Source organism: Gobio gobio (genome assembly GCF_949357685.1).
Source record: "Gobio gobio genome assembly, chromosome: 2".
NCBI classification, from domain to species: Eukaryota; Metazoa; Chordata; class Actinopteri; order Cypriniformes; family Gobionidae; genus Gobio; species Gobio gobio.
The window spans coordinates 3964269-3990107 of record NC_137098.1 but is presented as its reverse complement, the minus strand read 5'-3'; the positions used below and the strand labels follow the sequence as shown (position 1 = coordinate 3990107).

Genomic DNA, 25839 nt, shown 5'->3' with positions numbered 1-25839 from the left:
AAAGCCACAAGACCTGTGAGTGTGTGTTAGACATCAGGAATGGTGAGAGAACATTGTGTTTGGTATGTTTGTCATTTTCAAACCAAATTTGGGTCTTCAGGCAAATTTGGTCAGTAGGCGGAGGGAAGACGGTCTTTTAGTGTCTGTTCCAATGCATTCGACCACATGAGCGTCTACACTACGAAAGCAATGTGTTCTCCACTACCTCTGGAAGAGGTCGAAAGTGGACAAGCTCAAAATGTTTGAGACCCGTTTTCACCTGTATTTAGAGTCGTCCACTTGTGATCCGATCGACCAAAGCAAATCTTAATACCAGCCCAGACAGCAACAGAGTATCGTCCAGGCCACATCTGGTACATGTAGATTCAACTCGTGCCAGATGTGGGCCGGATCTGAGCCAACACTATGTTGCTGTTTGGAAGGTGTAAACAGGGCCATAGAAACTACACGTTTAATCATTAAACTTATACCTGCACTACCAGTCAAAAGTTTGGACACAGGTACTCATTATTCAACAGTGTTAAAGTAATGCAAGTTATGTAATCAGATTACTTATTTCAAGTGACTAGTAAAGTAATGCATTACTTTTAAATTTACAATAAAATATCTCATGCATAATTACAATTTCAAAATATAGCTGGCCCTTATGGCCATTTTTTGGGATGTTTGCTAAATGGGACTTTTGAACATTGCACAATTCACATGGTTAATCACTTGCTACACTTTGAATTTGGTCAAAAATGGCACTTTTGCAATTTTACAGAGACTTGGCAGAACTTGGCTCTAAATGACACAACATTACACACAATTTTACAAAGTCTCCCCACACGGGACTTGAACCCACAATCTCTGGGTGAATTTCCCAGTGAATATTTGAACTGGTGGTGGCGCTATAGAGTTGGTCCTAGAGACTCCAAATTTGGTCAAATCACTATTCATTACCATCTCTACAATTGTGCCAAATTTCATCATTTTCTCATCCCTCATTTTCATGTCACTACCTAAATAGTGTGTGTTTTAGTCCACTGGCTGAAACTTATCTTAACTACACCTCTTTATTTTTGATCAGGAAATATTCCTCTGTCCCTCGCTCTCATATCCACTCTCATATAGTAGATAGGTCCCATCATTTTGAGGTAAATGTCTTAAAAAAGTTTGCTTAATTGCAGAAAAAAGGTGTTTGACAGTGACGTTCCTTAAAGTTACATATATTTTCACATTTTTTGAGTGTTATACAGGTGGTGGCGCTATAGAGTTGGTCCTAGAGACTCCAAATTTGGTCGAATCACTATTCATTACCATCTCTACAATTGTGCCAAATTTCATCATTTTCTCATCTTACCTTCTTGGGACTGCCATAGACTTCCTTTGGGGAGGAATAATAAGAAAACGAATGGATACAATAGGGGCTACAGACTCTTTGGAGCTTGGCCCCTAATAAGTAAACTTTGCAACTACACTCTAAAAAATGGCAATTGGGTCGTTTTAACCCAGCGGTTGGGTTAAATGTTTGCTTAAAACAACCCAATTACTGGGTTAGTCCATTTCCAACCCAACTTGGGTTATTTTTAACCCAGCATTTTTTAGAGTGTACATGCCAACTAACTCTCAGAGTATTAGTAGACCGTCAGGTTAGGGTTCGGGTTGGTATAATAAGTTGACATGTAGTTGCAAAGTTACTTATAGTTAGTATAATGTCTAAAGTGGACCGTCGAAATAAAGAGTAACCAATATCAGCACTATATTCAGCACAACAAGCCTTTAAAGGAACACTCCACTTTTTTTGAAAATAGGCTCATTTTACAAGTCCCCTAGAGTTAAATAGTTGAGTTTTACCGTTTTTGAATCCATTCAGCCGATCTTTGTATCTGGCGGTAGCACTTTTAGCATAGCTTAGCATTAGTGCTGTCAGTTAAACGCGTTATTAACGACGTTAACGCAAACCTATTTTAACGGCGTCAATTTTTTTATCGCGAGATTAACGTTCTTTTTGGTCTAACAAACTTTGTAGTTTTTTCACATGCTGTTGCAACAACTAGTAACGTTAGAAAAACTACAACACCACTCCGGATGTAGCTAGACCGGAAACAAAACATCAGGCACGCTGCGGCTGCCCGCACTCGTTTGGGCCATTAAAAGAGTAGACGTGGATGGCAAGCGTGAGACGCCGAAATGAGAAACGTATTAAGCCATGGTTTAACTCAGGGGTCTTCAACTAAAAGTGCTTGTCTTGAGCGCTGCTTTCTGCTCTGACACCAGACGCGAATGAAGCGTTTTGCGCGAGTGATTTAAGTCAATGCAAAGACGCAAATAGACATTCTGCGGCGCGGATTAAGCGGCGTGCATGTCGCGTCATTCGCGTCCGGTGTGAATGCACCATCAGTCTCTTCTTCACTGCATGCTTGACCGCGCGTCTGGGTCTGAACGTAGTAACTGAGCATTGCAACGTTAACTGTTTCATTACGTCAAAAGGCTTCGCGGTCCGGATTCGGACCGGAGTCCGCTAGTTGGCAACCCCTGGTTTAACTGCACTATAGGCGGAGTCCTAGTTTACCTTGCATGTGCACTTTGTAATTTTATTTTGTATCACCCTGTTTTGATCCCTTAGAAAGGGCTGTTGAAGGGGCTGTTTGTGCAACAAAGTATTTGTTTCACCCTTTTATTGATGGGCAGTGTTACATTGTGTGAGCGATTATTTGCTCCAAGTGAGAATGTTGGTGTGAAATCGAACACTAAAGTATGCCAATGTTGTTTTCAATAAAACAAACATTTGAACAAAGCAAGCCGAATCCACTTTTCTATGTTGATAAGAGCATTAAAATAAGAAAAAATAATGGGACAAAAAGAAATCAAGGGACATTTAGAATAAATAAAAATGTGCGATTAATTGTGATTAATTGTGAGTTAACTATGACATTAATGCGATTAATCGCGATTAAATATTTTAATCGTTTGACAGCACTACTTAGCATACATCATTGATTCTGATCAGTCCATTAGCATCTCATTCAAAAAATGACCAAAGACACTTTCAATATTTTTCCTATTTAAAACTTGACTCTTCTACAGTTACATCGTGTGCTAAGACCAACTGAAAATGAAAAGTTGTGATTTTCTACACCTATATGGCTAGGAACTACTTTCTCATTCCTGCGTAATAGTCGCGGATCTTCGCGGCCGTACCATGGCTGCAGCGGCGCAATGATTGGTTGGTATTCTGTGAAACATGGTGGTAGTTACACCTTCGACTTACTATCACAGCCCTTCACAACACACAGAACCATGGCGAATCACAGCTAAATCCACAACACAATTTGTCGGCTGCAAGCCTGAAACTTTCTCTGCAACTACACAAACTTAGTGCCGATCACATTGAAAGTTCCCCAGCTGGGCTACTTTCAGGCGCTGTAATATCATTGCCATGGTACGGCCGCGAAGATCCGCGACTATTACGCAGGAATGAGAAAGTAGTTCCTAGCCATATAGGTGTAGAAAATCGCAACTTTTAATTTTCAGTTGGTCTTAGCACACGATGTAACTGTAGAAGAGTCAAGTTTTAAATAGGAAAAATATAGAAAGTGGTCTTTTTTTATGAGATGCTAATGGACTGACCAGAATCAATGATGTATGCTAAGCTATGCTAAAAGTGCTACCGCCAGATACAAAGATCGGCTGAATGGATTCAAAAACGGTAAAACTCAACTATTTAACTCTAGGGGACTTCCCATTTTCAAAAAATGTGGAGAATTCCTTTAAAGGGTTAGTTCACCCAAAAATGAAAATTCTGTCATTAATTACTCACCCTCATGTGGTTGGACACCCGTCAGACCTCCGTTCATCTTCAGACACAAATGAAGATATTTTAGTGTAAATCTGATGCTCTGAAAGGCCTCCATTGGCTCAATGCACTTTACACTCTCAAGACCCTTAAAAGACACTAAAGATGTCGTTACAAAGTCCATCTCACTACAGCGGCTCTACAATAACTTTATGAATCGGCGAGAATAGTTTTTGTGGGCAAAAAAACCCTAAATAACGACTTATATAGTGATGACGATTTCAAAACACGGCCTCATGAAGCTTTGAAGCATTATGAATCAGCCGAATCATGATTCGGATCGCGTGTCAAACCGCCAAACTGCTGAAATTTGGCGATTCAAACTGCTGATTCGACTCACTGATTCATAACGCTTCGAAGCTTCATGAGGCCGTGTTTTGAAATCGTCATCACTATATAAGTCGTTATTTAGGGTTTTTTTGCGCACAAAAACTATTATCGCCGATTCATAAAGTTATTGTAGAACCACTAGTGAGATGGACTTTGTAACGACGTCTTTAGTGTCTTTTAAGGGTCTTGAGAGTGTAAAGTGCATTGAGCCAATGGAGGCCTTTCAGAGCATCAGATTTACACTAAAATATCTTCATTTGTGTCTGAAGATGAACGGAGGTCTGACGGGTGTCCAACCACATGAGGGTCAGTAATTAATGACAGAATTTTCATTTTTGGGTGAACTAACCCTTTAAGACAATGACTTTAGAGTGGTAGTGTACATTTTGAAATATTTTGAAAAGTGTATTCATGTACCTTCCTAACTAACCATCCCACCCCAGCAACATCTTCTCGACCCGGACATCGTCTGGCTTCCGGGATGAGCACATCTGGGTGTCGATTGTGGACCCGCCGCGCCGCAGCCCCTTCACCCGCGTGCAGAGAGTCTCGTGCTGCATGTCTCTGCTTCTCTGCACCATGGCCATTAACATCATGTTCTGGAACCTTCCTACTGATGCGGAGTCTCCTGTCCTCCTCAAGCTAGGTCAGAAAACTCCCCTGCGGCATTTTTCATTTTCTGAATTTATGTAACGCTCAAATGTGACGTCTCGCTCTCAACAGCGCTCTGGTATTTTAATGCATGTTCTGTTCAGTTGCTTATTAATTTATGTTCATTACACATATATTTTTTATTAGATATATATATATCTATATATACAGCCATGCTCATAGGTTTGCATACACCTTGCAGAATCTGCTAAATGTTAATTATTTTTTACAAAAAAAATATAATTTTTATTTAGTACTGTCCTGAATAAGATATTTACAACAGTTGAATTTATAAAAATGACCCTTGTTCATAAGTTTACACACCTGTGATTCTTAATCCTGTGTCGTTCCCTGATGATCCACGGCTGTGTGTGTGTGTATGTGTGTGTGTGTGTATGTGTGTGTGTGTGTGTGTGTGTGTGTGTGTGTGTGTGTGTTTTGTGATGGTTGTTCTTGAGTCCCTTGTTTGTCCTGAGCAGTTCTTCAGAAAAATCCTGCAAATTCTTCCGTTTTCCAGCATCTTTTGCGTATTTGAACTCTTTCCGTCAGTGACTGTATGATTTTGAGATCCATCTTTTCACACTGAGGACGATTGAGAGACTCAAACACAACTATTATAAAACATTCACTGATGCTAAAAAAGATTTAATCGATTGACAGCCCTAATATATTTATGAAAGGTTCAAACATTCTCTGACGCTTCAGAAGGAAACACGACCCATTAAGAGCCGGGGGTGAAAACTTTTGGAAGATCAAGTCAATTGTACTTCATGGGAAACATGCAAGTGTCTTCTGTTGCTTCTGAAGGGCAGCACTAAATGAAAAAAATATATATAGTTAAACAAAATAAGAAATATTTGAAAAATCTTCATCCTGTTCAAAAGTTTTCACCCCCGGCTCTTAATGCATCGTGTTTCCTTCTGGAGCATCAGTGAATGTTTGAACCTTTCATAAATATATATTAGGGCTGTCAATCGATTAATTTTTTTATGTAATTAATTACACAATGTGGCGATTCATTAATCTAGTTAATCAAAAAATGTAATGAGAAATTCTCCAAAAGGGTCGTTCAAACTCATTCTTGTGTTAAATGAGAAAAGAATCAAACAGACATTACAAAAAGTAGCTTTAGAAAAATATATATTTTATTTGATTCAAACATAGATTTTTTTTACACATAAATCTTTAGGCTTCAACAGCCATGAGGGTGAGTAAATGATGACAGAAATGTCATTTTTGGATGAATTATACCTTTATTGGTCATTTATTAATGGGGGAATATGATTTTTTATTTTATTTTATTAATTATACTCTAAATAAGAAACTCAAACTGCCAGTAGGGGGTGGTAAATGTCTAAGGGGCGGATTCATGCAGAAACTAAGTAAATGGCTCTCTTAATGAATGAGTCATTGAATCATTGGTTCACTAGATTGATTCGTTCAAATGGCTGATTCATTCAGCAATGAAGTAAATGGCTCTCTTTATGAATGAGTCATTGAATTAGTGGTTCACTCGATTGATTCGTTCAAACAGCTGATTCATTCAGGAATGAAGTAAATGGCTCTCTTTATGAATGAGTCATTGAATCATTGGTTCACTAGATTGATTCGTTCAAATGGCTGATTCATTCAGGAATGAAGTAAATGGCTCTTTTTATGAATGAGTCATTGAATCATTGGTTCACCCGATTGATTCGTTCAAACGGCTGATTCATTCAGGAATGAAGTAAATGGCTCTCTTTATGAATGAGTCATTGAATCATTGGTTCACTCGATTGATTCGTTCAAATGGCTGATTCCTTCAGGAATGAAGTAAATGGCTCTCTTTATGAATGAGTCATTGAATTATTGGTTCACTCGATTGATTTGTTCAAACAGCTGATTCATTCAGGAATGAAGTAAATGGCTCTTTTTATGAATGAGTCATTGAATTATTGGTTTACTCAATTGATTTGTTCAAACAGCTGATTCATTCAGGAATGAAGTAAATGGCTCTTTTTATGAATGATTCATTGAATCATTGGTTCACTCGATTGATTCGTTCAAATGGCTGATTCATTCAGGAATGAAGTAAACGGCTCTCTTTATGAATGAGTCATTGAATTATTGGTTCACTCGATTGATTTGTTCAAATGGCTGATTCATTCAGGAATTAAGTAAATGGCTCTTTTTATGAATGATTCATTGAATCATTGGTTCACTCGATTGATTCGTTCAAACGGCTGGTTCATTTAGGAATTAAGTAAATGGCTCTCTTTATGAATGAGTCATTGAATCATTGGTTCACCTGATTGATTCGTTCAAACGGCTGATTCATTCATGAATGAAGTAAATGGCTCTCTTTATGAATGAGTCATTGAATAAGTCATTAGATTCATTCAAACGTCTGATTCCTGCAGAAACGAAGTAAATGGCTCTCTTTATGAATGAGTCATTGAATCATTGGTTCACTCGATTGATTCTTTCAAACGGCTGATTCATTCAGGAAATTAAGTAAATGGCTCTCTTTATGAATGAGTCATTGAATAAGTCATTAGATTCATTCAAACGTCTGATTCCTGCAGAAACTAAGTAAATGGCTCTCTTTATGAATGAGTCATTGAATCATTGGTTCACTCGATTTATTCGTTCAAATGGCTGATTCCTTCAGGAATGAAGTAAATGGCTCTTTTTATGAATGAGTCATTGAATTATTGGTTCACTCAATTGATTTGTTCAAACAGCTGATTCATTCAGGAATTAAGTAAATGGCTCTTTTTATGAATGATTTATTGAATCATTGGTTCACTCGATTGATTCGTTCAAATGGCTGATTCATTCAGGAATTAAGTAAATGGCTCTCTTTATGAATGAGTCATTGAATTATTGGTTCACTCGATTGATTCGTTCAAATGGCTGATTCATTCAGGAATGAAGTAAATGGCTCTTTTTATGAATGATTCATTGAATCATTGGTTCACTCGATTGATTCGTTCAAACAGCTGATTCATTCAGGAATTAAGTAAATGGCTCTCTTTATAAATGAGTCATTGATTCATTGGTTCACCCGATTGATTAGTTAAAACGGCTGATTCATTCAGGAATTAAGTAAATGGCTCTCTTAATGAATGAGTCATTGAATCATTGGTTCACTCGATTGATTCGTTCAAACGGCTGATTCATTCAGGAATGAAGTAAATGGCTCTCTTTATGAATGAGTCATTGAATCATTGGTTCACCCGATTGATTAGTTAAAACGGCTGATTCATTCAGGAATGAAGTAAATGGCTCTCTTTATGAATGAGTCATTGAAATATTGGTTCACTCGATTGATTCGTTCAAACGGCTGATTCATTCAGGAATGAAGTAAATGGCTCTCTTTACGAATGAGTCATTGAATCATTGGTTCACTCGATTGATTCTTTCAAACGGCTGATTCATTCAGGAATGAAGTAAATGGCTCTCTTTATGAATGAGTCATTGAAACATTGGTTCACCCTATTGATTCTTTCAAACGGCTGATTCATTCAGGAATTAAGTAAATGGCTCTCTTTATGAATGAGTCATTGAATCATTGGTTCACCCGATTGATTAGTTAAAACGGCTGATTCATTCAGGAATGAAGTAAATGGCTCTCTTTATGAATGAGTCATTGAAACATTGGTTCACCCTATTGATTCTTTCAAACGGCTGATTCATTCAGGAATTAAGTAAATGGCTCTCTTTATGAATGAGTCGTTGAATCATTGGTTCACTCGATTGATTCTTTCAAACGGCTGATTCATTCAGGAATTAAGGAAATGGCTCTCTTTATGAATGAGTCGTTGAATCATTGGTTCACTCGATTGATTCTTTCAAACGGCTGATTCATTCAGGAATTAAGGAAATGGCTCTCTTTATGAATGAGTCGTTGAATCATTGGTTCACCCGATTGATTTCAGAAACAAAACACTATGTGTTGCTTGGAGAAGCACAGTCGTTCTGCTCTGGCTTTATAGGTAACAAAAACACAATATTGCATCTAAAATATAACACAATTTTAACTTCTTATTTATTGAACTGCATTCTATTCTTCATCATGCAGTGAGTCGTTGCCCTGCTTCATGTTCACCAATCAACTGTATGACATTTTTTAACATAACTACCGTGATCAATTAAGTTAATGCGTGAAATTGACAGCCCTAATATTTATTTATATAAGGTTTTTTACTGAAAATATTGTCTTGAATATTCCAGGCTCTTTCGAACTGACATGGCAGGAGTTCATAGTAGGCGTAGAGAGCGGCCTCTTCATGTTCCCCATCAACATCCTCATCATCACTATCTTCAGGCACATCAAACCACGCTTTCTCATCAACAAAGAAAAGGCTGATGCCGCCAGGAAAACACCAGCACCTGTTGCTGTGTCTATGAACATTATCATGAAGGTAGTTATGAAGCATAATAACTCTGCTCTCTCTAATAACTCGACTGCTGTATGTATTGTTATAAGCGAATGCTCTGCTCTAACTCTTAGGAAACCATAGGACTGTTAAATAATCTCAGCAAAAGCCCGAAAAACATGCTGGCTGCCAAAGAGATCCGGCCCGAAACCAGTGGGGATCTTTTCTGGGCCCTGAATAAAGTCAATGACGTCCTGCAGATCATGCAAGGTTCCTGGATCAGTACTACATTACACTTCTATGAGCTATATTGAGCATTATGTCACTCAGGGGCGCCGCTAGCAATTTTGGGCCAACCTAGCTATCCAAAATCTTTGTCTGCTATTTAATAATACTGACCAATTAAGCTCCGCTCGCTCAACCCAGAATGCCCCAATTGGCTGATGAAACATTGATTAAAATTAAGATAACAACATTTTTTACAAAATGTCTTTAAAGAAAGGCTTTCTACAAAACAAAACTTGATGAAGCGGTCAAAATCAAGTCTGACCCACTCAGTGTCTCCTGGCATTGCGCATCTTACGATGTGTCCTTTCTCACTCATGCTGTTCACTTTTCATAATCAATATAGAATGACAACATAGATAGACATAAAAAAATAACATTATAATATTTAAACAGAAATATAAAACGAAATACCTTTTTTTAATGGCTACAACAATATAGTAGCCTACAGTACTGAAAAATGTCATGTCGGAGTGGGATTTGAGCAAATGTCGTTTTATCCGTAAGCGGTTCATGAGAGGAGCATTTTGCTGGATTTTGCCGGAAATGCAGAAATAAGCCATAATTTTGTTATATTTGTAACTGTTTGGTAGATTATACATTTTTAATTTCTATTACATTACTACTAGTACTAATAAAACCAACCTCTGGGGGCCCCAAAAGTGCGTGGGCCCTTAGAATCGTCCCAACTTTCCCCCCCTTAGCAGCGCCCCTGATGTCACTTACTCATGATACAATACGTCTGTTATTTTAGTGTAATTGGGAGTTTCTATTCATATTTTTCAATAGTTTACAATTATGTACACTGGAAAAAAAAATCAGGTCCCCAATTGAGCATTTTCTAGTGAGCGATCACATCTAAATTTTTCAGTTGGCCAAATTGAATTTCTGTGAATTGATGCAATTTAATTCAACTAAAATTCAAGAAATTAAATTTGGCCAACTGAAAAATTTAGATGTGATCGCTCACTAGAAAATGTTCAATTGGGGACCTGATTTTTTTTTACAGTGTATGTAATTTTTTAAAAATCTCTTCTTCTTGTGTTAAGACTCATTGACATAATGCTAAATCTCCGCTAAAGGTGAAGTATGTTAGAATGTTAAAATACATTCAATCAGACGGAGAGTTTGGGTTTTGAGTTTGCTCTAGACAGTGTTTAGCTTACTCATGACCTATAGCAACACAGCTAAAAGTAATATGTTAGACCTTTTATTGAAAGTAGCCTCCATTTACCAGTGTTGTTAGCCGTGTTTGTGATGTTTGAGTTGGGGAAGGTGCAACGCAGATTGATTAAAAATATGCTTTATTTTTGTAGTGTCGCAGAAACGACATACACTCAAAAAAATTACTCTTTGAATGAACATAAAAAAATCATGGAAAGTATTTCCACATGATTAACTTGCTTTATTTCAGCATTATGCAATTATGTTATTCCAATTTAATGTACTTACGTTGGGTCAACTTAATTTATTAAAGTTGATTCAACTTATTTACTATGGATAGCCACAGCTTAATGTAATAGTGTCAGCCAAACTAATTTGCAATGTTTTGGACCAACTCATTTATTTAAGTTAGCCTAACAAAAGTGCTTAATGCTGAAAGAAAGACATTTAATCACATGGAAATCCTTTCCATGATTTAATTACATTAATTCAAAGAATAGCTTTTGAGTGCATTTACACAACCTTTTACAAGATTTTATTAGCTAGCCAGAATATGTTTTGTTAAATCCATGGCATGCCCAGAGTAGATTTTTATTATTAAAACAACTTTAATGGTTAAGATCCTCATGCTCTACACTTCACCACAATGGTAACCTCCAAAAACACTAACATGACAAACTTTTAAATACCAACATAACAAAACATTAAGAATTAAAAAGTCTCTCAATTTTCTCACCTTGTTAAAAATGCATCAAATTGCACTTTATTTAAACATTTACTCTCCGAATTCAGCCCCTTTGCAAAGCATGATTGGAAGTGAACGTCTTATTTCTTTGGGTTACTTGATTGAAACGTGTTATTTCAAAATGAAAACATCAAGTTATGTCAAAGAGTAACGGTTTTAAGTCAGTTTAACATGAATCAATTACATTTGAACCAGAAACCTAATATAATGGTGTAAAATCAAGATGAATTGCTTAAAGGGTTAGTTCACCCAAAAATGAAAATTCTGTCATTAATTACTGACCCTCATGTCGTTGGACACCCGTCAGACCTCCGTTCATCTTCAGACACAAATGAAGATATTTTAGTGTAAATCTGATGCTCTGAAAGGCCTCCATTGGCTCAATGCACTTTACACTCTCAAGACCCTTAAAAGACACTAAAGACTAAAGTTACAAAGTCCATCTCACTACAGCGGCTCTACAATAACTTTATGAAGACGAGAATAGTTTTTGTGCGCAAAAAAAACATAAATAACGACTTACATAGTGATGACGATTTCAAAACACGGCCTCATGAAGCTTCGAAGCGTTATGAATCAGTGAGTCGATTCATGATTCGGATCGTGTGTCAAACCGCCAAACTGCTGAAATTTGGCGATTCAAACTGCTGAATCGACTCACTGATTCATAACGCTTCGAAGCTTCATGAGGCCGTGTTTTGAAATCGTCATCACTATATAAGTCGTTATTTAGGGTTTTTTTGCGAACAAAAACTATTCTCATCACTCCATAAAGTTATTGTAGAGCCACTGTAGTGAGATGGACTTTGTAACGACGTCTTTAGTGTCTTTTAAGGGTCTTGAGAGTGTAAAGTGCATTGAGCCAATGGAGGCCTTTCAGAGCATCAGATTTACACTAAAATATCTTCATTTGTGTCTGAAGATGAACGGAGGTCTGACGGGTGTCCAACCACATGAGGGTCAGTCATTAATGACAGAGTTTTCATTTTTGGGTGAACTAACCCTCTAAATAAAGTGAACAGCATCATAAAATAATTTTTTTAAGTGCTTTAAGTTCTGTTTCATTCGATTTTTTCTTCCAAATGTGCATGTTGTATATTACACAGGGACTCATGGCTCTGTTGTGTGTTTCCATTCAGTAGAAAGTGTGGGTGACCCTCATTGGTCGTTCTGCAGCCGCTTCGTGTTATACACACTGAGCCACATTTCCCGTCTGCTGGAGCATGTGGGAGAAAAGGGTTACTTCCTCAATGAAGAGCTTCGGGAGGCACGTGGGACGGTCAGTGTTCTGCTGAAGAGGGCTGAAATAGCGTCTGGCCAGCACACTTCCCAAAGGTCAGGACACCTCACTAGCTTGTAAATGTATTAACTCTTGTGCATCAATTCATAAAAGTTACTCTGAGGTCCTTAGAGGACAAAAATGTCCATGTGTAAAAACGAGCACAGACTTAAAGGGTTAGTTCACCCAAAAATGAAAATTCTGTCATTAATTCCTCACCCTCATGTCGTTGGACACCCGTCAGACCTCCGTTCATCTTCAGACACAAATGAAGATATTTTAGTGTAAATCTGATGCTCTGAAAGGCCTCCATTGGCTCAACTTTACACTCTCAAGACCCTTAAAAGACACTAAAGACGTCGTTACAAAGTCCATCTCACTACAGTGGTTCTACAATAACTTTATGAAGACGAGAATAGTTTTTGTGCGCAAAAAAACCCTAAATAACGACTTCTATAGTGATGACGATTTCAAAACACGGCCTCATGAAGCTTCGAAGCGTTATGAATCAGTGAGTCAATTCAGCGGTTTGAAGCGTTATGAATCAGTGAGTCGAATCATGATTCGGATCGCGTGTCAAACTGCTGAAATTTGGCGATTCAAACTGCTGAATTGACTCACTGATTCATAACGCTTCGAAGCTTCATGAGGCCGTGTTTTGAAATCGTCATCACTATGTAAGTCGTTATTTAGGGTTTTTTTGCGCACAAAAACTATTCTCGCCGATTCATAAAGTTATTGTAGAGCCGCTGTAGTGAGATGGACTTTGTAACTTTAGTCTTTAGTGTCTTTTAAGGGTCTTGAGAGTGTAAAGTGCATTGAGCCAATGGAGGCCTTTCAGAGCATCAGATTTACACTAAAATATCTTCATTTGTGTCTGAAGATGAACGGAGGTCTGACGGGTGTCCAACCCCATGAGGGTGAGGAATTAATGACAGAATTTACATTTTTGGGTGAACTAACCCTTTAAGTTTGGTCTCATTTTAAAGAAGACCCTTGGCCGATTTTTCTTAAAGAAAAACAAAAGTTTAAAAAAGTTAAACAATATAGAGGTTTAAGTTTATGAAAATGATTTATGAACATTGTGTTATGTTGAATAAAACATGTTGAACTCTAAAACTGCTAGAAAATCAAAGCCATGAATCGAAATAAGTTTGAGGTTGATATCTCCAAAAACGAGCTTTCAGTAAGAAATGTTTGTGCGCAGTACCAACGTTTCCCCACATTAGATGCAGTGGTTGGATTTGTGATTTTGAGTTTCTCTCTCTCAAATATTACAAGCACACACCATTTTTTTTATTACACACATACAAACCACACTCTGACATCCATACCAACACACACACACACCCACACACACAATTATAGCGGCATCATTTATCCAAATGGCTAATACGCTGAAGCAGAAAATAAAGCCAGTGTTTGCTTTATAGGCCAAATATAGGCCATCTGGTTAAAAAAAAAAAGTAAATGTTTAATTGTGAAGCCTTGCCATCAGATTAAAAATGTCAGTTTTATTGGGTTTCAACGGGGACATTTTTGTCCAAAAGGTCCTGAGAGGAACTATTTTGTGTTACTAGTGTAATATAGATTTGTTAAAGGAAATGAGGATGAAATAGTAAAATTCTAATAAAAATACACACTTGTACCAAAATGTATGCAGTTGGCATTTACACAGGCAAAATTATCAATAAAAACCCCAAAAATGTCCACAACAATGTTACTGGTTGTTACCCCTTTATTTCCCAAAATGTTCATATTGTTCCCTTATACCGACATGTATGTACTTTATAGGTACATTATCGAAAGTTGTGCTTTATTTACGCTGTGCTTTGTGGGCTGTAATCTAAAGAGTTGCTGTTTTTTGTGTGTGAATTGTGTTCCAGCACTCCATCTGTGCAAGTAGAGCAGAAGAAGGGCTGGTGGTTGCCTTCGTGGTTTGTCTTTGTTGGCTGGGCCCTGCTGTTTACCATGAGCGGTATTTCTACCTTCTTCACCCTGTTTTATGGCTTCCAGTACGGAAGGGATTCCTCCATACAGTGGGTCGTCACTCTTACCTTGTCGCTTGTGCAGAGCATCTTCATCTTGCAGCCCCTTAAGGTAAGATCCAGGGTGATTACTGGGACCTTCTCAGGAAATATAGTCTTGGGAAGCGGGAGAAATAAAGGGATAGCTCACCCAAAAGTGATAAATGCCTGTATTCTGTACTGGAACACAAAATGAACAGAGAACAATCTTCATGTGGGTTTTTCCCCCCATATTTAACACATTATAAAGTCAAATATCTAGCTTCGTAGGACGTAGCTTAAGGGTTTTGAACTGCGAGAGACGTTATGCCTTCTTATGTTGAATACGGAAGGCGGTCCTCCGGAAGCTGGATATTTGACTTTATAACTTGTTAAATATGGATATTTTTCTTACACAAACCCATCGATTCGCTTCAGAAGGCCTTTATTAACCCCCGGAGCCGCGTGGAGCGGTTATATGATGGATAGATGCACTTTTATGATGGATAGATGCACTTTTATGATGGATAGAGGATAGATGCACTTTTATGATGGAGAGATGCACTTTTATGATGGATAGATGCACTTTTATGATGGAGAGATGCACTTTTATGATGGATAGATGCACTTTTATGATGGATAGATGCACTTTTATGATGGAGAGATGCACTTTTATGATGGATAGATGCACTTTTATGATGGAGAGATGCACTTTTATGATGGATAGATGCACTTTTATGATGGAGAGATGCACTTTTATGATGGATAGATGCACTTTTATGATGGATAGATGCACTTTTATGATGGAGAGATGCACTTTTATGATGGAGAGATGCACTTTTATGATGGAGAGATGCACTTTTATGATGGATAGATGCACTTTTATGATGGAGAGATGCACTTTTATGATGGAGAGATGCACTTTTATGATGGATAGATGCACTTTTATGATGGAGAGATGCACTTTTATGATGGATAGATGCACTTTTATGATGGATGGATAGATGCTAGATGCACTTTTATGTTGGATAGATGCACTTTTATGATGGACAGATGCACTTTTATGATGGATAGATGCACTTTTATGATGGATAGATGCACTTTTATGATGGATAGATGCACTTTTATGATGGATAGATGCACTTTTATGATGGATAGATGCACTTTTATGATGGATGGATGCACTTTTATGATGGATAGATGCACTTTTATGATGGATGGATGCACTTTTATGATGGATAGATGCACTTTTATGATGGATAGATGCACTTTTATGATGGACAGATGCACTTTTATGATGGACAGATGCACTTTTATGATGGATAGATGCACTTTTATGATGGATAGAAGCACTTTTTTGATGGATAGAAGCACTTTTATGATGGAGAGATGCACTTTTATGATGGATAGATGCACTTTTATGATGGACAGATGCGCTTTTATGATGGATAGATGCTCTTTTATGATGGATGGATGCACTTTTATGATGATAGAAGCACTTTTTTGATGGATAGAAGCACTTTTATGATGGAGAGATGCACTTTTATGATGGATGGATGCACTTTTATGATGGATAGATGCACTTTTATGATGGATAGATGCACTTTTTTGATGGATAGAAGCACTTTTATGATGGAGAGATGCACTTTTATGATGGATAGATGCACTTTTATGATGGACAGATGCGCTTTTATTATGGATAGATGCACTTTTATGATGGATAGAAGCACTTTTATGATGGATAGATGCACTTTTATGATGGATAGATGCACTTTTATGATGGATAGAAGCACTTTTATGATGGATAGATGCACTTTTATGATGGATAGATGCACTTTTATGATGGATAGAAGCACTTTTATGATGGATAGATGCACTTTTATGATGGATAGATGCACTTTTATGATGGATAGATGCACTTTTATGATGGATAGATGCTCTTTTATGATGGATAGATGCACTTTTATGATGATAGAAGCACTTTTATGATGGATAGAAGCACTTTTATGATGGATAGATGCACTTTTATGATGGATAGATGCTCTTTTATGATGGATAGATGCACTTTTATGATGGATAGAAGCACTTTTATGATGGATGGATGCACTTTTATGATGGATAGATGCACTTTTATGATGGATAGTTGCTCTTTTATGATGGATAGATGCACTTTTATGATGGATAGAAGCACTTTTTTGATGGATAGAAGCACTTTTATGATGGAGAGATGCACTTTTATGATGGATAGAAGCACTTTTATGATGGATAGAAGCACTTTTATGATGGATAGATGCACTTTTATGATGGATAGATGCACTTTTATGATGGATAGATGCTCTTTTATGATGGATAGATGCACTTTTATGATGATAGAAGCACTTTTATGATGGATAGATGCACTTTTATGATGGATAGATGCTCTTTTATGATGGATAGATGCACTTTTATGATGATAGAAGCACTTTTATGATGGATAGAAGCACTTTTATGATGGATAGATGCACTTTTATGATGGATAGATGCTCTTTTATGATGGATAGATGCACTTTTATGATGGATAAATGCACTTTTATGATGGATGGATGCACTTTTATGATGGATAGATGCACTTTTATGATGGATAGTTGCTCTTTTATGATGGATAGATGCACTTTTATGATGGATAGAAGCACTTTTTTGATGGATAGAAGCACTTTTATGATGGAGAGATGCACTTTTATGACGGATAGATGCACTTTTATGATGGATAGATGCACTTTTATGATGGAGAGATGCACTTTTATGATGGATAGATGCACTTTTATGATGGACAGATGCACTTTTATGATGGATAGATGCACTTTTATGATGGACAGATGCGCTTTTATGATGGATAGATGCACTTTTATGATGGATAGATGCACTTTGATGATGATAGATGCAATTTTATGATGGATAGAAGCACTTTTATGATGGATAGATGCTCTTTTATGATGGATAGATGCAATTTTATGATGGATAGAAGCACTTTTATGATGGACAGATGCTCTTTTATGATGGATAGATGCACTTTTATGATGGATAGAAGCACTTTTATGATGGAAAGATGCACTTTTATGATGGATAGATGCTCTTTTTTGATGGATAGAAGCACTTTTATGATAATAGATGCAATTTTATGATGGATAGAAGCACTTTTATGATGGATGGATGCATTTTTATGATGGATAGATGCATTTTTATGATAATAGATGCAATTTTATGATGGATAGAAGCACTTTTATGATGGATGGATGCATTTTTATGATGGATAGAAGCACTTTTATGATGGATAGATGCTCTTTTATGATGGATAGATGCAATTTTATGATGGATAGAAGCACTTTTATGATGGACAGATGCTCTTTTATGATGGATAGATGCACTTTTATGATGGATAGAAGCACTTTTATGATGGAAAGATGCACTTTTATGATGGATAGATGCTCTTTTTTGATGGATAGAAGCACTTTTATGATAATAGATGCAATTTTATGATGGATAGAAGCATTTTTATGATGGATGGATGCATTTTTATGATGGATAGATGCATTTTTATGGTGGATAGAAGCACTTTTATGATGGATAGATGCACTTTTATGATGGATGGATGCACTTTTATGATGATAGATGCAATTTTATGATGGATAGATGCACTTTTATGATGATAGATGCAATTTTATGATGGATAGATGAACTTTTATGATGGACAGAGGCACTTTTATGATGATAGATGCAATTTTATGATGGATAGATGCACTTTTATGATGGATGGATGCACTTTTATGATGGATAGATGCACTTTTATGATGGATAGATGCTCTTTTATGATGGATAGATGCACTTTTATGATGGATAGATGCTCTTTTATGAAGGATAGATGCACTTTTATGATGATAGATGCAATTTTATGATGGATAGATGAACTTTTATGATGGACAGAGGCACTTTTATGATGATAGATGCAATTTTATGATGGATAGATGCACTTTTATGATGGATGGATGCACTTTTATGATGGATAGATGCACTTTTATGATGGATAGATGCTCTTTTATGATGGATAGATGCACTTTTATGATGGATAGAAGCACTTTTATGATGGAAAGATGCACTTTTATGATGGATAGATGCACTTTTATGATGATAGATGCAATTTTATGATGGATAGAAGCACTTTTATGATGGATGGATGCATTTTTATGATGGATGGATGCATTTTTATGATGGATAGATGCATTTTTATGGTGGATAGAAGCACTTTTATGATGATAGATGCACTTTTATGATGATAGATGCAATTTTATGATGGATAGAAGCACTTTTATGATGGATGGATGCATTTTTATGATGGATGGATGCATTTTTATGATGGATAGATGCATTTTTATGGTGGATAGATGAACTTTTATGATGGATGGATGCACTTTTATGATGGATAGATGCATTTTTATGATGGATAGATGAACTTTTATGATGGATGGATGCACTTTTATGATGATAGATGCAATTTTATGATGGATAGATGCACTTTTATGATGATAGATGCATTTTTATGATGGATAGATGAACTTTTATGATGGACAGAGGCACTTTTATGATGATAGATGCAATTTTATGATGGATAGATTAACTTTTATGATGGATAGATGCACTTTTATGATGATAGATGCAATTTTATGATGGATAGATTAACTTTTATGATGGATAGATGCACTTTTATGATGATAGATGCAATTTTATGATGGATAGATTAACTTTTATGATGGATAGATGCACTTTTATGATGGATAGATGCACTTTTATGATGGATAGATGCACTTTTATGATGGATAGATGCACGTTTTTGATGGATAGATGCACTTTTATGATGGACAGATGCGCTTTTATGATGGATAGATGCTCTTTTATGATGGATAGATGCACTTTTATGATGGATAGAAGCACTTTTATGATGGAAAGATGCACTTTTATGATGATAGATGCTCTTTTTTGATGAATAGAAGCACTTTTATGATGATAGATGCAATTTTATGATGGATGGATGCACTTTTATGATGGATGGATGCATTTTTATGATGGATAGATGCACTTTTATGATGGACAGATGCGCTTTTATGATGGATAGATGCTCTTTTATGATGGATAGATGCACTTTTATGATGGATAGAAGCACTTTTATGATGGAAAGATGCACTTTTATGATGATAGATGCTCTTTTTTGATGAATAGAAGCACTTTTATGATGATAGATGCAATTTTATGATGGATGGATGCACTTTTATGATGGATGGATGCATTTTTATGGTGGATAGAAGCACTTTTATGATGGATAGATGAACTTTTATGATGGATGGATGCACTTTTATGATGATAGATGCAATTTTATGATGATAGATGCACTTTTATGATGATAGATGCACTTTTATGATGGACAGATGCACTTTTATGATGATAGATGCAATTTTATGATGGATAGATGCACTTTTATGATGGAGAGATGCACTTTTATGATGATAGATGCAATTTTATGATGGATAGATGCACTTTTATGATGATAGATGCACTTTTATGATGATAGATGCACTTTTATGATGTAGAGATGCACTTTTATGATGGATAGATGCACTTTTATGATGGACAGATGCGCTTTTATGATGGATAGATGCTCTTTTATGATGGATAGATGCACTTTTATGATGGATAGAAGCACTTTTATGATGGAAAGATGCACTTTTATGATGATAGATGCTCTTTTTTGATGAATAGAAGCACTTTTATGATGATAGATGCAATTTTATGATGGATGGATGCACTTTTATGATGGATGGATGCATTTTTATGATGGATAGATGCACTTTTATGATGGACAGATGCGCTTTTATGATGGATAGATGCTCTTTTATGATGGATAGATGCACTTTTATGATGGATAGAAGCACTTTTATGATGGAAAGATGCACTTTTATGATGATAGATGCTCTTTTTTGATGAATAGAAGCACTTTTATGATGATAGATGCAATTTTATGATGGATGGATGCACTTTTATGATGGATGGATGCATTTTTATGGTGGATAGAAGCACTTTTATGATGGATAGATGAACTTTTATGATGGATGGATGCACTTTTATGATGATAGATGCAATTTTATGATGATAGATGCACTTTTATGATGATAGATGCACTTTTATGATGGACAGATGCACTTTTATGATGATAGATGCAATTTTATGATGGATAGATGCACTTTTATGATGGAGAGATGCACTTTTATGATGATAGATGCAATTTTATGATGGATAGATGCACTTTTATGATGATAGATGCACTTTTATGATGATAGATGCACTTTTATGATGGAGAGATGCACTTTTATGATGGATAGATGCACTTTTATGATGGACAGATGCACTTTTATGATGATAGATGCAATTTTATGATGGATAGATGCACTTTTATGATGATAGATGCAATTTTATGATGGATAGATGCACTTTTCTGATGGATGGATGCACTTTTATGATGGATAGATGCACTTTTATGATGGATAGATGCACTTTTATGATGGATAGATGCACTTTTTTATGATGATAGATGCACTTTTCTGATGGATAGATGCACTTTTATGATGGATAGATGCACTTTTATGATGGAGAGATGCACTTTTATGATGGATAGATGCACTTTTATGATGGATAGATGCACTTTTATGATGGATAGATGCACTTTTTTATGATGATAGATGCACTTTTCTGATGGATAGATGCACTTTTATGATGGATAGATGCACTTTTATGATGGATAGATGCACTTTTATGATGGATAGATGCACTTTTATGATGGATAGATGCACTTTTTTATGATGATAGATGCACTTTTCTGATGGATAGATGCACTTTTATGATGGATAGATGCACTTTTATGATGGAGAGATGCACTTTTATGATGGATGGATGCACTTTTATGATGGATAGATGCACTTTTATGATGGATAGATGCACTTTTTTATGATGATAGATGCACTTTTATGATGGATAGATGCACTTTTCTGATGGATAGATGCACTTTTATGATGGATAGATGCACTTTTATGATGGAGAGATGCACTTTTATGATGGATGGATGCACTTTTCTGATGGATAGATGCACTTTTATGATGGATAGATGCACTTTTATGATGGATAGATGCACTTTTATGATGATAGATGCACTTTTATGATGGATAGATGCACTTTTATGATGGATAGATGCACTTTTATGATGGATAAATGCACTTTTATATGATGGATAGTTGCACTTTTATGATGGATAGATGCACTTTTTTATGATGGATAGATGCACTTTTATGATGGATAGATGCACTTTTATGATGGATAGATGCACTTTTATGATGGATAGATGCACTTTTATGATGGATAAATGCACTTTTATATGATGGATAGTTGCACTTTTATGATGGATAGATGCACTTTTTTATGATGGATAGATGCACTTTTATGATGGATAGATGCACTTTTATGATGGATAGATGCACTTTTTTATGATGGATAGATGCACTTTTGTATGATGGATAGATGCACTTTTTTATGATGATAGATGCGCTTCAATGATGGATAGATGCACTTTTATGATTGAGGGATGCACTCTTTTAGTCTTCAAATTTTGGGCTGCCATTATAAAGCTTGGATTAGCCAGGACATTTATTAATATAATTCAGATTGTATTTATCTTAAAGAAGAATGATCGTGATTTTAACGGTAAAAGTCTGTAAAAATGCTACGGTTAAAACAGTGGTTAACAGAAAGTTTCCGTACTATATACAGCGATTAACTGTAATAGACCTTACCTTACATTTAATGTAATTTTTAAAGTAATATGGTTAAATTTACAGTTTTTGGAAGTGAAAAAGAACACGTTGTTGTGTAATTTACAGTGGAAAAACTGTACATTGACATTCCCAGAATTCCCTGCGTAACACTTCACATTTCACATTTGACTACAGATATTAGTATTTCAATAGGTTGGTAGTCAGTTAATGAAATACGGTTATTTACTGTAAATTTAACTTAAATCTGTAATACCTAAAATGTTGCTACTGTATATATTTTACGTTGAAGTTCTGGCGTTTTTTTACCGTAAATTTTCCGGGGGTTTTCTATTACAGTGTAGGATGGCTTGAGAGGAGAGGAAATTATGGGATAATTTTTGGGGGAACTATCCCTTTAAGTACTGAGTATGAATAAGTGTGAGTACTGGAAATACATTTTTAATTTTGGGTGAACTATTCCTTTAACCAACAGTCTCGGTTTGCTCTCAATTTCATTTAATGTTGATATCTAGGAGGAATAATTGAGATTACTGTTCTCTTTCATAACTGTTATGGATGACAGGTGATATTTGTGGCGATCTTCTTTGCCATGATCCTGAGGCCAGTAGCTGTGGAGAGCAATGAGGAGGTCAACCTGCTCCTGGAGGGTGAGAACATGCTCTCCAAACAACCAAATCATGCTTTCTGTGCCAGCATCTGAACACTATTACCATATTAATATTAATATTTCCGTTTTACAGAGCAAAAGAAAAAATGTGAGGAATACTCTGGGAGATCAATATCCTGATTGTGTCGTGCCTCAAATTCAAAATGAGAAGGAAGATGCTCGGTTTGAGATTCTGTCATCAAAAATTCACCCAGTTTTATTCTAGATTTTGGTGTTGGGAACAGAGGATGCCATTTTCATAACTATGTGAATGATTGGCGTCTCGCTGTCTCTTGCAGTTTATAATCCATTTGTGGAGGCAGACTTTATTTTTCATGTTAGCGTTTTAGTCAAATACCTATGTGTACAGAACTTTGTATCAAAAAAAGCTATTTAGTCTATAATGTTACAATTATAATGTTTTTTTTTCTGATCACCTCAAAAAAACCAAAGTGGGTTTTCTAATTGGTTTGAAAAATAAAAATGTCTATGTCATATTGGGATTGTTTTAAAAACGACTGTCTGAAGATATGAATAGACGTACATGTGGGGGGTCAGTATCATTCTAGACATTGTTTAAATTACTAGAAGAGCAGATTCTCATAACACTCACATGTTGGTAACTGATGTTTCTGCTGTAACTGTTGATATCTGCTTAGTGTCATCGTAGTCTGAGAGCTATATTACATTCTTAAAAAAACACTGAATATTCACTATGTCTCAGTAAACTGCATAAATACTCTGTAAAATGTATTTACCTTCAATAAAAATCTTATTTTCCAATGCATTTCAGTGTATCAATCTAAAATACACTCACCTAAAATATTATTAGGAACACCTGTTCAATTTCTCATTAATGCTATTATCTAATCAACCAATCACATGGCAGTAGCTTCAATGCATTTAGGGGTGTGGTCCTGGTCTAGACAATCTCCTGAACTCCACACGGAATGTCGGAATGGGAAAGAAAGGTGATTTAAGCAATTTTGAGCGTGGCATGGTTGTTGGTGCCAGACGGGCCGGTCTGAGTATTTCACAATCTGCTCAGTTACTGGGATTTTCACGCACAACCATTTCTAGGGTTTACAAAGAATGGTGTGAAAAGGGAAAAACATCCAGTATGTGGCAGTCCTGTGGGAGAAAATGCCTTGTTGATGCTAGAGGTCAGAGGAGAATGGGCCGACTGATTCAAGCTGATAGAAGAGCAACTTTGACTGAAATAACCACTCGTTACAACCGAGGTCTGCAGCAAAGCATTTGTGAAGCCACAACACACACAACCTTGAGGCGGATGGGCTACAACAGCAGAAGACCCCACCGGGTACCACTCATCTCCACTACAAATAGGAAAAAGAGGCGACAATTTGCACCAGCTCACCAAAATTGGACAGTTGAAGACTGGAAAAATGTTGCCTGGTCTGATGAGTCTCGATTTCTGTTGAGACATTCAGATGGTAGAGTCAGAATTTGGCGTAAACACAATGAGAACATGGATCCATCATGCCTTGTTACCACTGTGCAGGCTGGTGGTGGTGGTGTAATGGTGTGGGGGATGTTTTCTTGGCACACTTTAGGCCTCTTAGTGCCAATTGAGCATCGTTTAAATGCCACGGCCTACCTGAGCATTGTCCATGTCCATCCCTTTATGACCACCATGTCCCCATCCTCTGATGGCTACTTCCAGCAGGATAATGCACCGTCACAAAGCTCCAATCATTTCAAATTGGTTTCTTGAACATGACAATGAGTTCACTGGACTAAAATGGCCCCCACAGTCAGCAGATCTCAACCCAATAGAGCATCTTTGGGATGTGGTGGAACGGGAGCTTCGTGCCCTGGATGTGCATCCCACAAATCTCCATCAACTGCAAGATGCTCTCCTATCAATATGGGCCAACATTTCTAAAGAATGCTTTCAGCTCCTTGTTGAGTCAATGCCACGTAGAATTAAGGCAGATCTGAAGGCGAAAGGGGGTCAAACACAGTATTAGTGTGTGTTCCTAATAATCCTTTAGGTGAGTGTATATATGACATTGTTGTCAAAAGACACGAAAGAATACTAATCACACACCAAAGACTCTTTGCAAAGCCATCATTTACTCATTTTAACATGCAATTATTCCATGCATCTATAAAATCTATACAGGTGGAACTGTGAAATGTGCTAAATTACACATCAGCTAGTCCCCACCGCACACTATTATTAGGAAGGTGTGTCATTGCCTCCCATCCCATCCGTTAGCAGGCACATTCAGACGTTCCTCTGGCTCTGTTTATTCTTCTCAGAGGTGAACTGAGCTCCTGGAGGAACGCCCACAGCCAGTGTCTCGTTTAAAAACCTCATTCTCCCCTCCAAACCAGAGCAGGGGCGTCCAAACCGCTCACTGTCTAGCATACGAATGCCTCTCTACATCTCTGAGCCACATAGAGCTCCTGTTTACACCTGGTGTTAAGATGCATTTTGGTCGATCGGATCACAAGTGGACGACACTAAATACAAGCGACCATGGGCGCAACTACCCAGTGCCAGAGGGGTATGCATGCAGCAACAATATGATGGATTTTGTTGATACTAATTTAATTTAATACATGCAAGTTTTTTACTGTACTATTGCATTGTTGTTGTATTTTCATAAAAAATTGCCAAATAACAAACATAAAAATAAACATTCGTTTGAAAGTAA

At 36.7% G+C, this 25839-nt stretch overlaps 1 protein-coding gene across 3 annotated transcripts in view; it reads left to right on the top strand.

Annotated features, from left to right (window-relative positions):
- Positions 1 to 23941, top strand: part of pkd1l3 (polycystic kidney disease 1-like 3) — a 33467-nt gene extending 9526 nt beyond the window's left edge. For 2 of the 3 annotated variants that reach the window (XM_079806251.1, XM_079806252.1), the window contains 7 exons: positions 4612 to 4814; positions 9035 to 9225; positions 9315 to 9450; positions 12517 to 12709; positions 14540 to 14753; positions 23072 to 23156; positions 23250 to 23941. In XM_079806251.1, the coding sequence (XP_079662377.1) occupies positions 4612 to 4814; positions 9035 to 9225; positions 9315 to 9450; positions 12517 to 12709; positions 14540 to 14753; positions 23072 to 23156; positions 23250 to 23296 (1069 nt within the window). In that variant the 3' untranslated portion in view covers positions 23297 to 23941. Of the gene's footprint in view, positions 1 to 4611; positions 4815 to 9034; positions 9226 to 9314; positions 9451 to 12513; positions 12710 to 14539; positions 14754 to 23071; positions 23157 to 23249 lie in introns of all 3 variants that reach the window. The other variant, XM_079806250.1, reaches the window with a different exon arrangement.
- The last annotated feature ends 1898 nt before the right edge of the window (positions 23942 to 25839 follow it).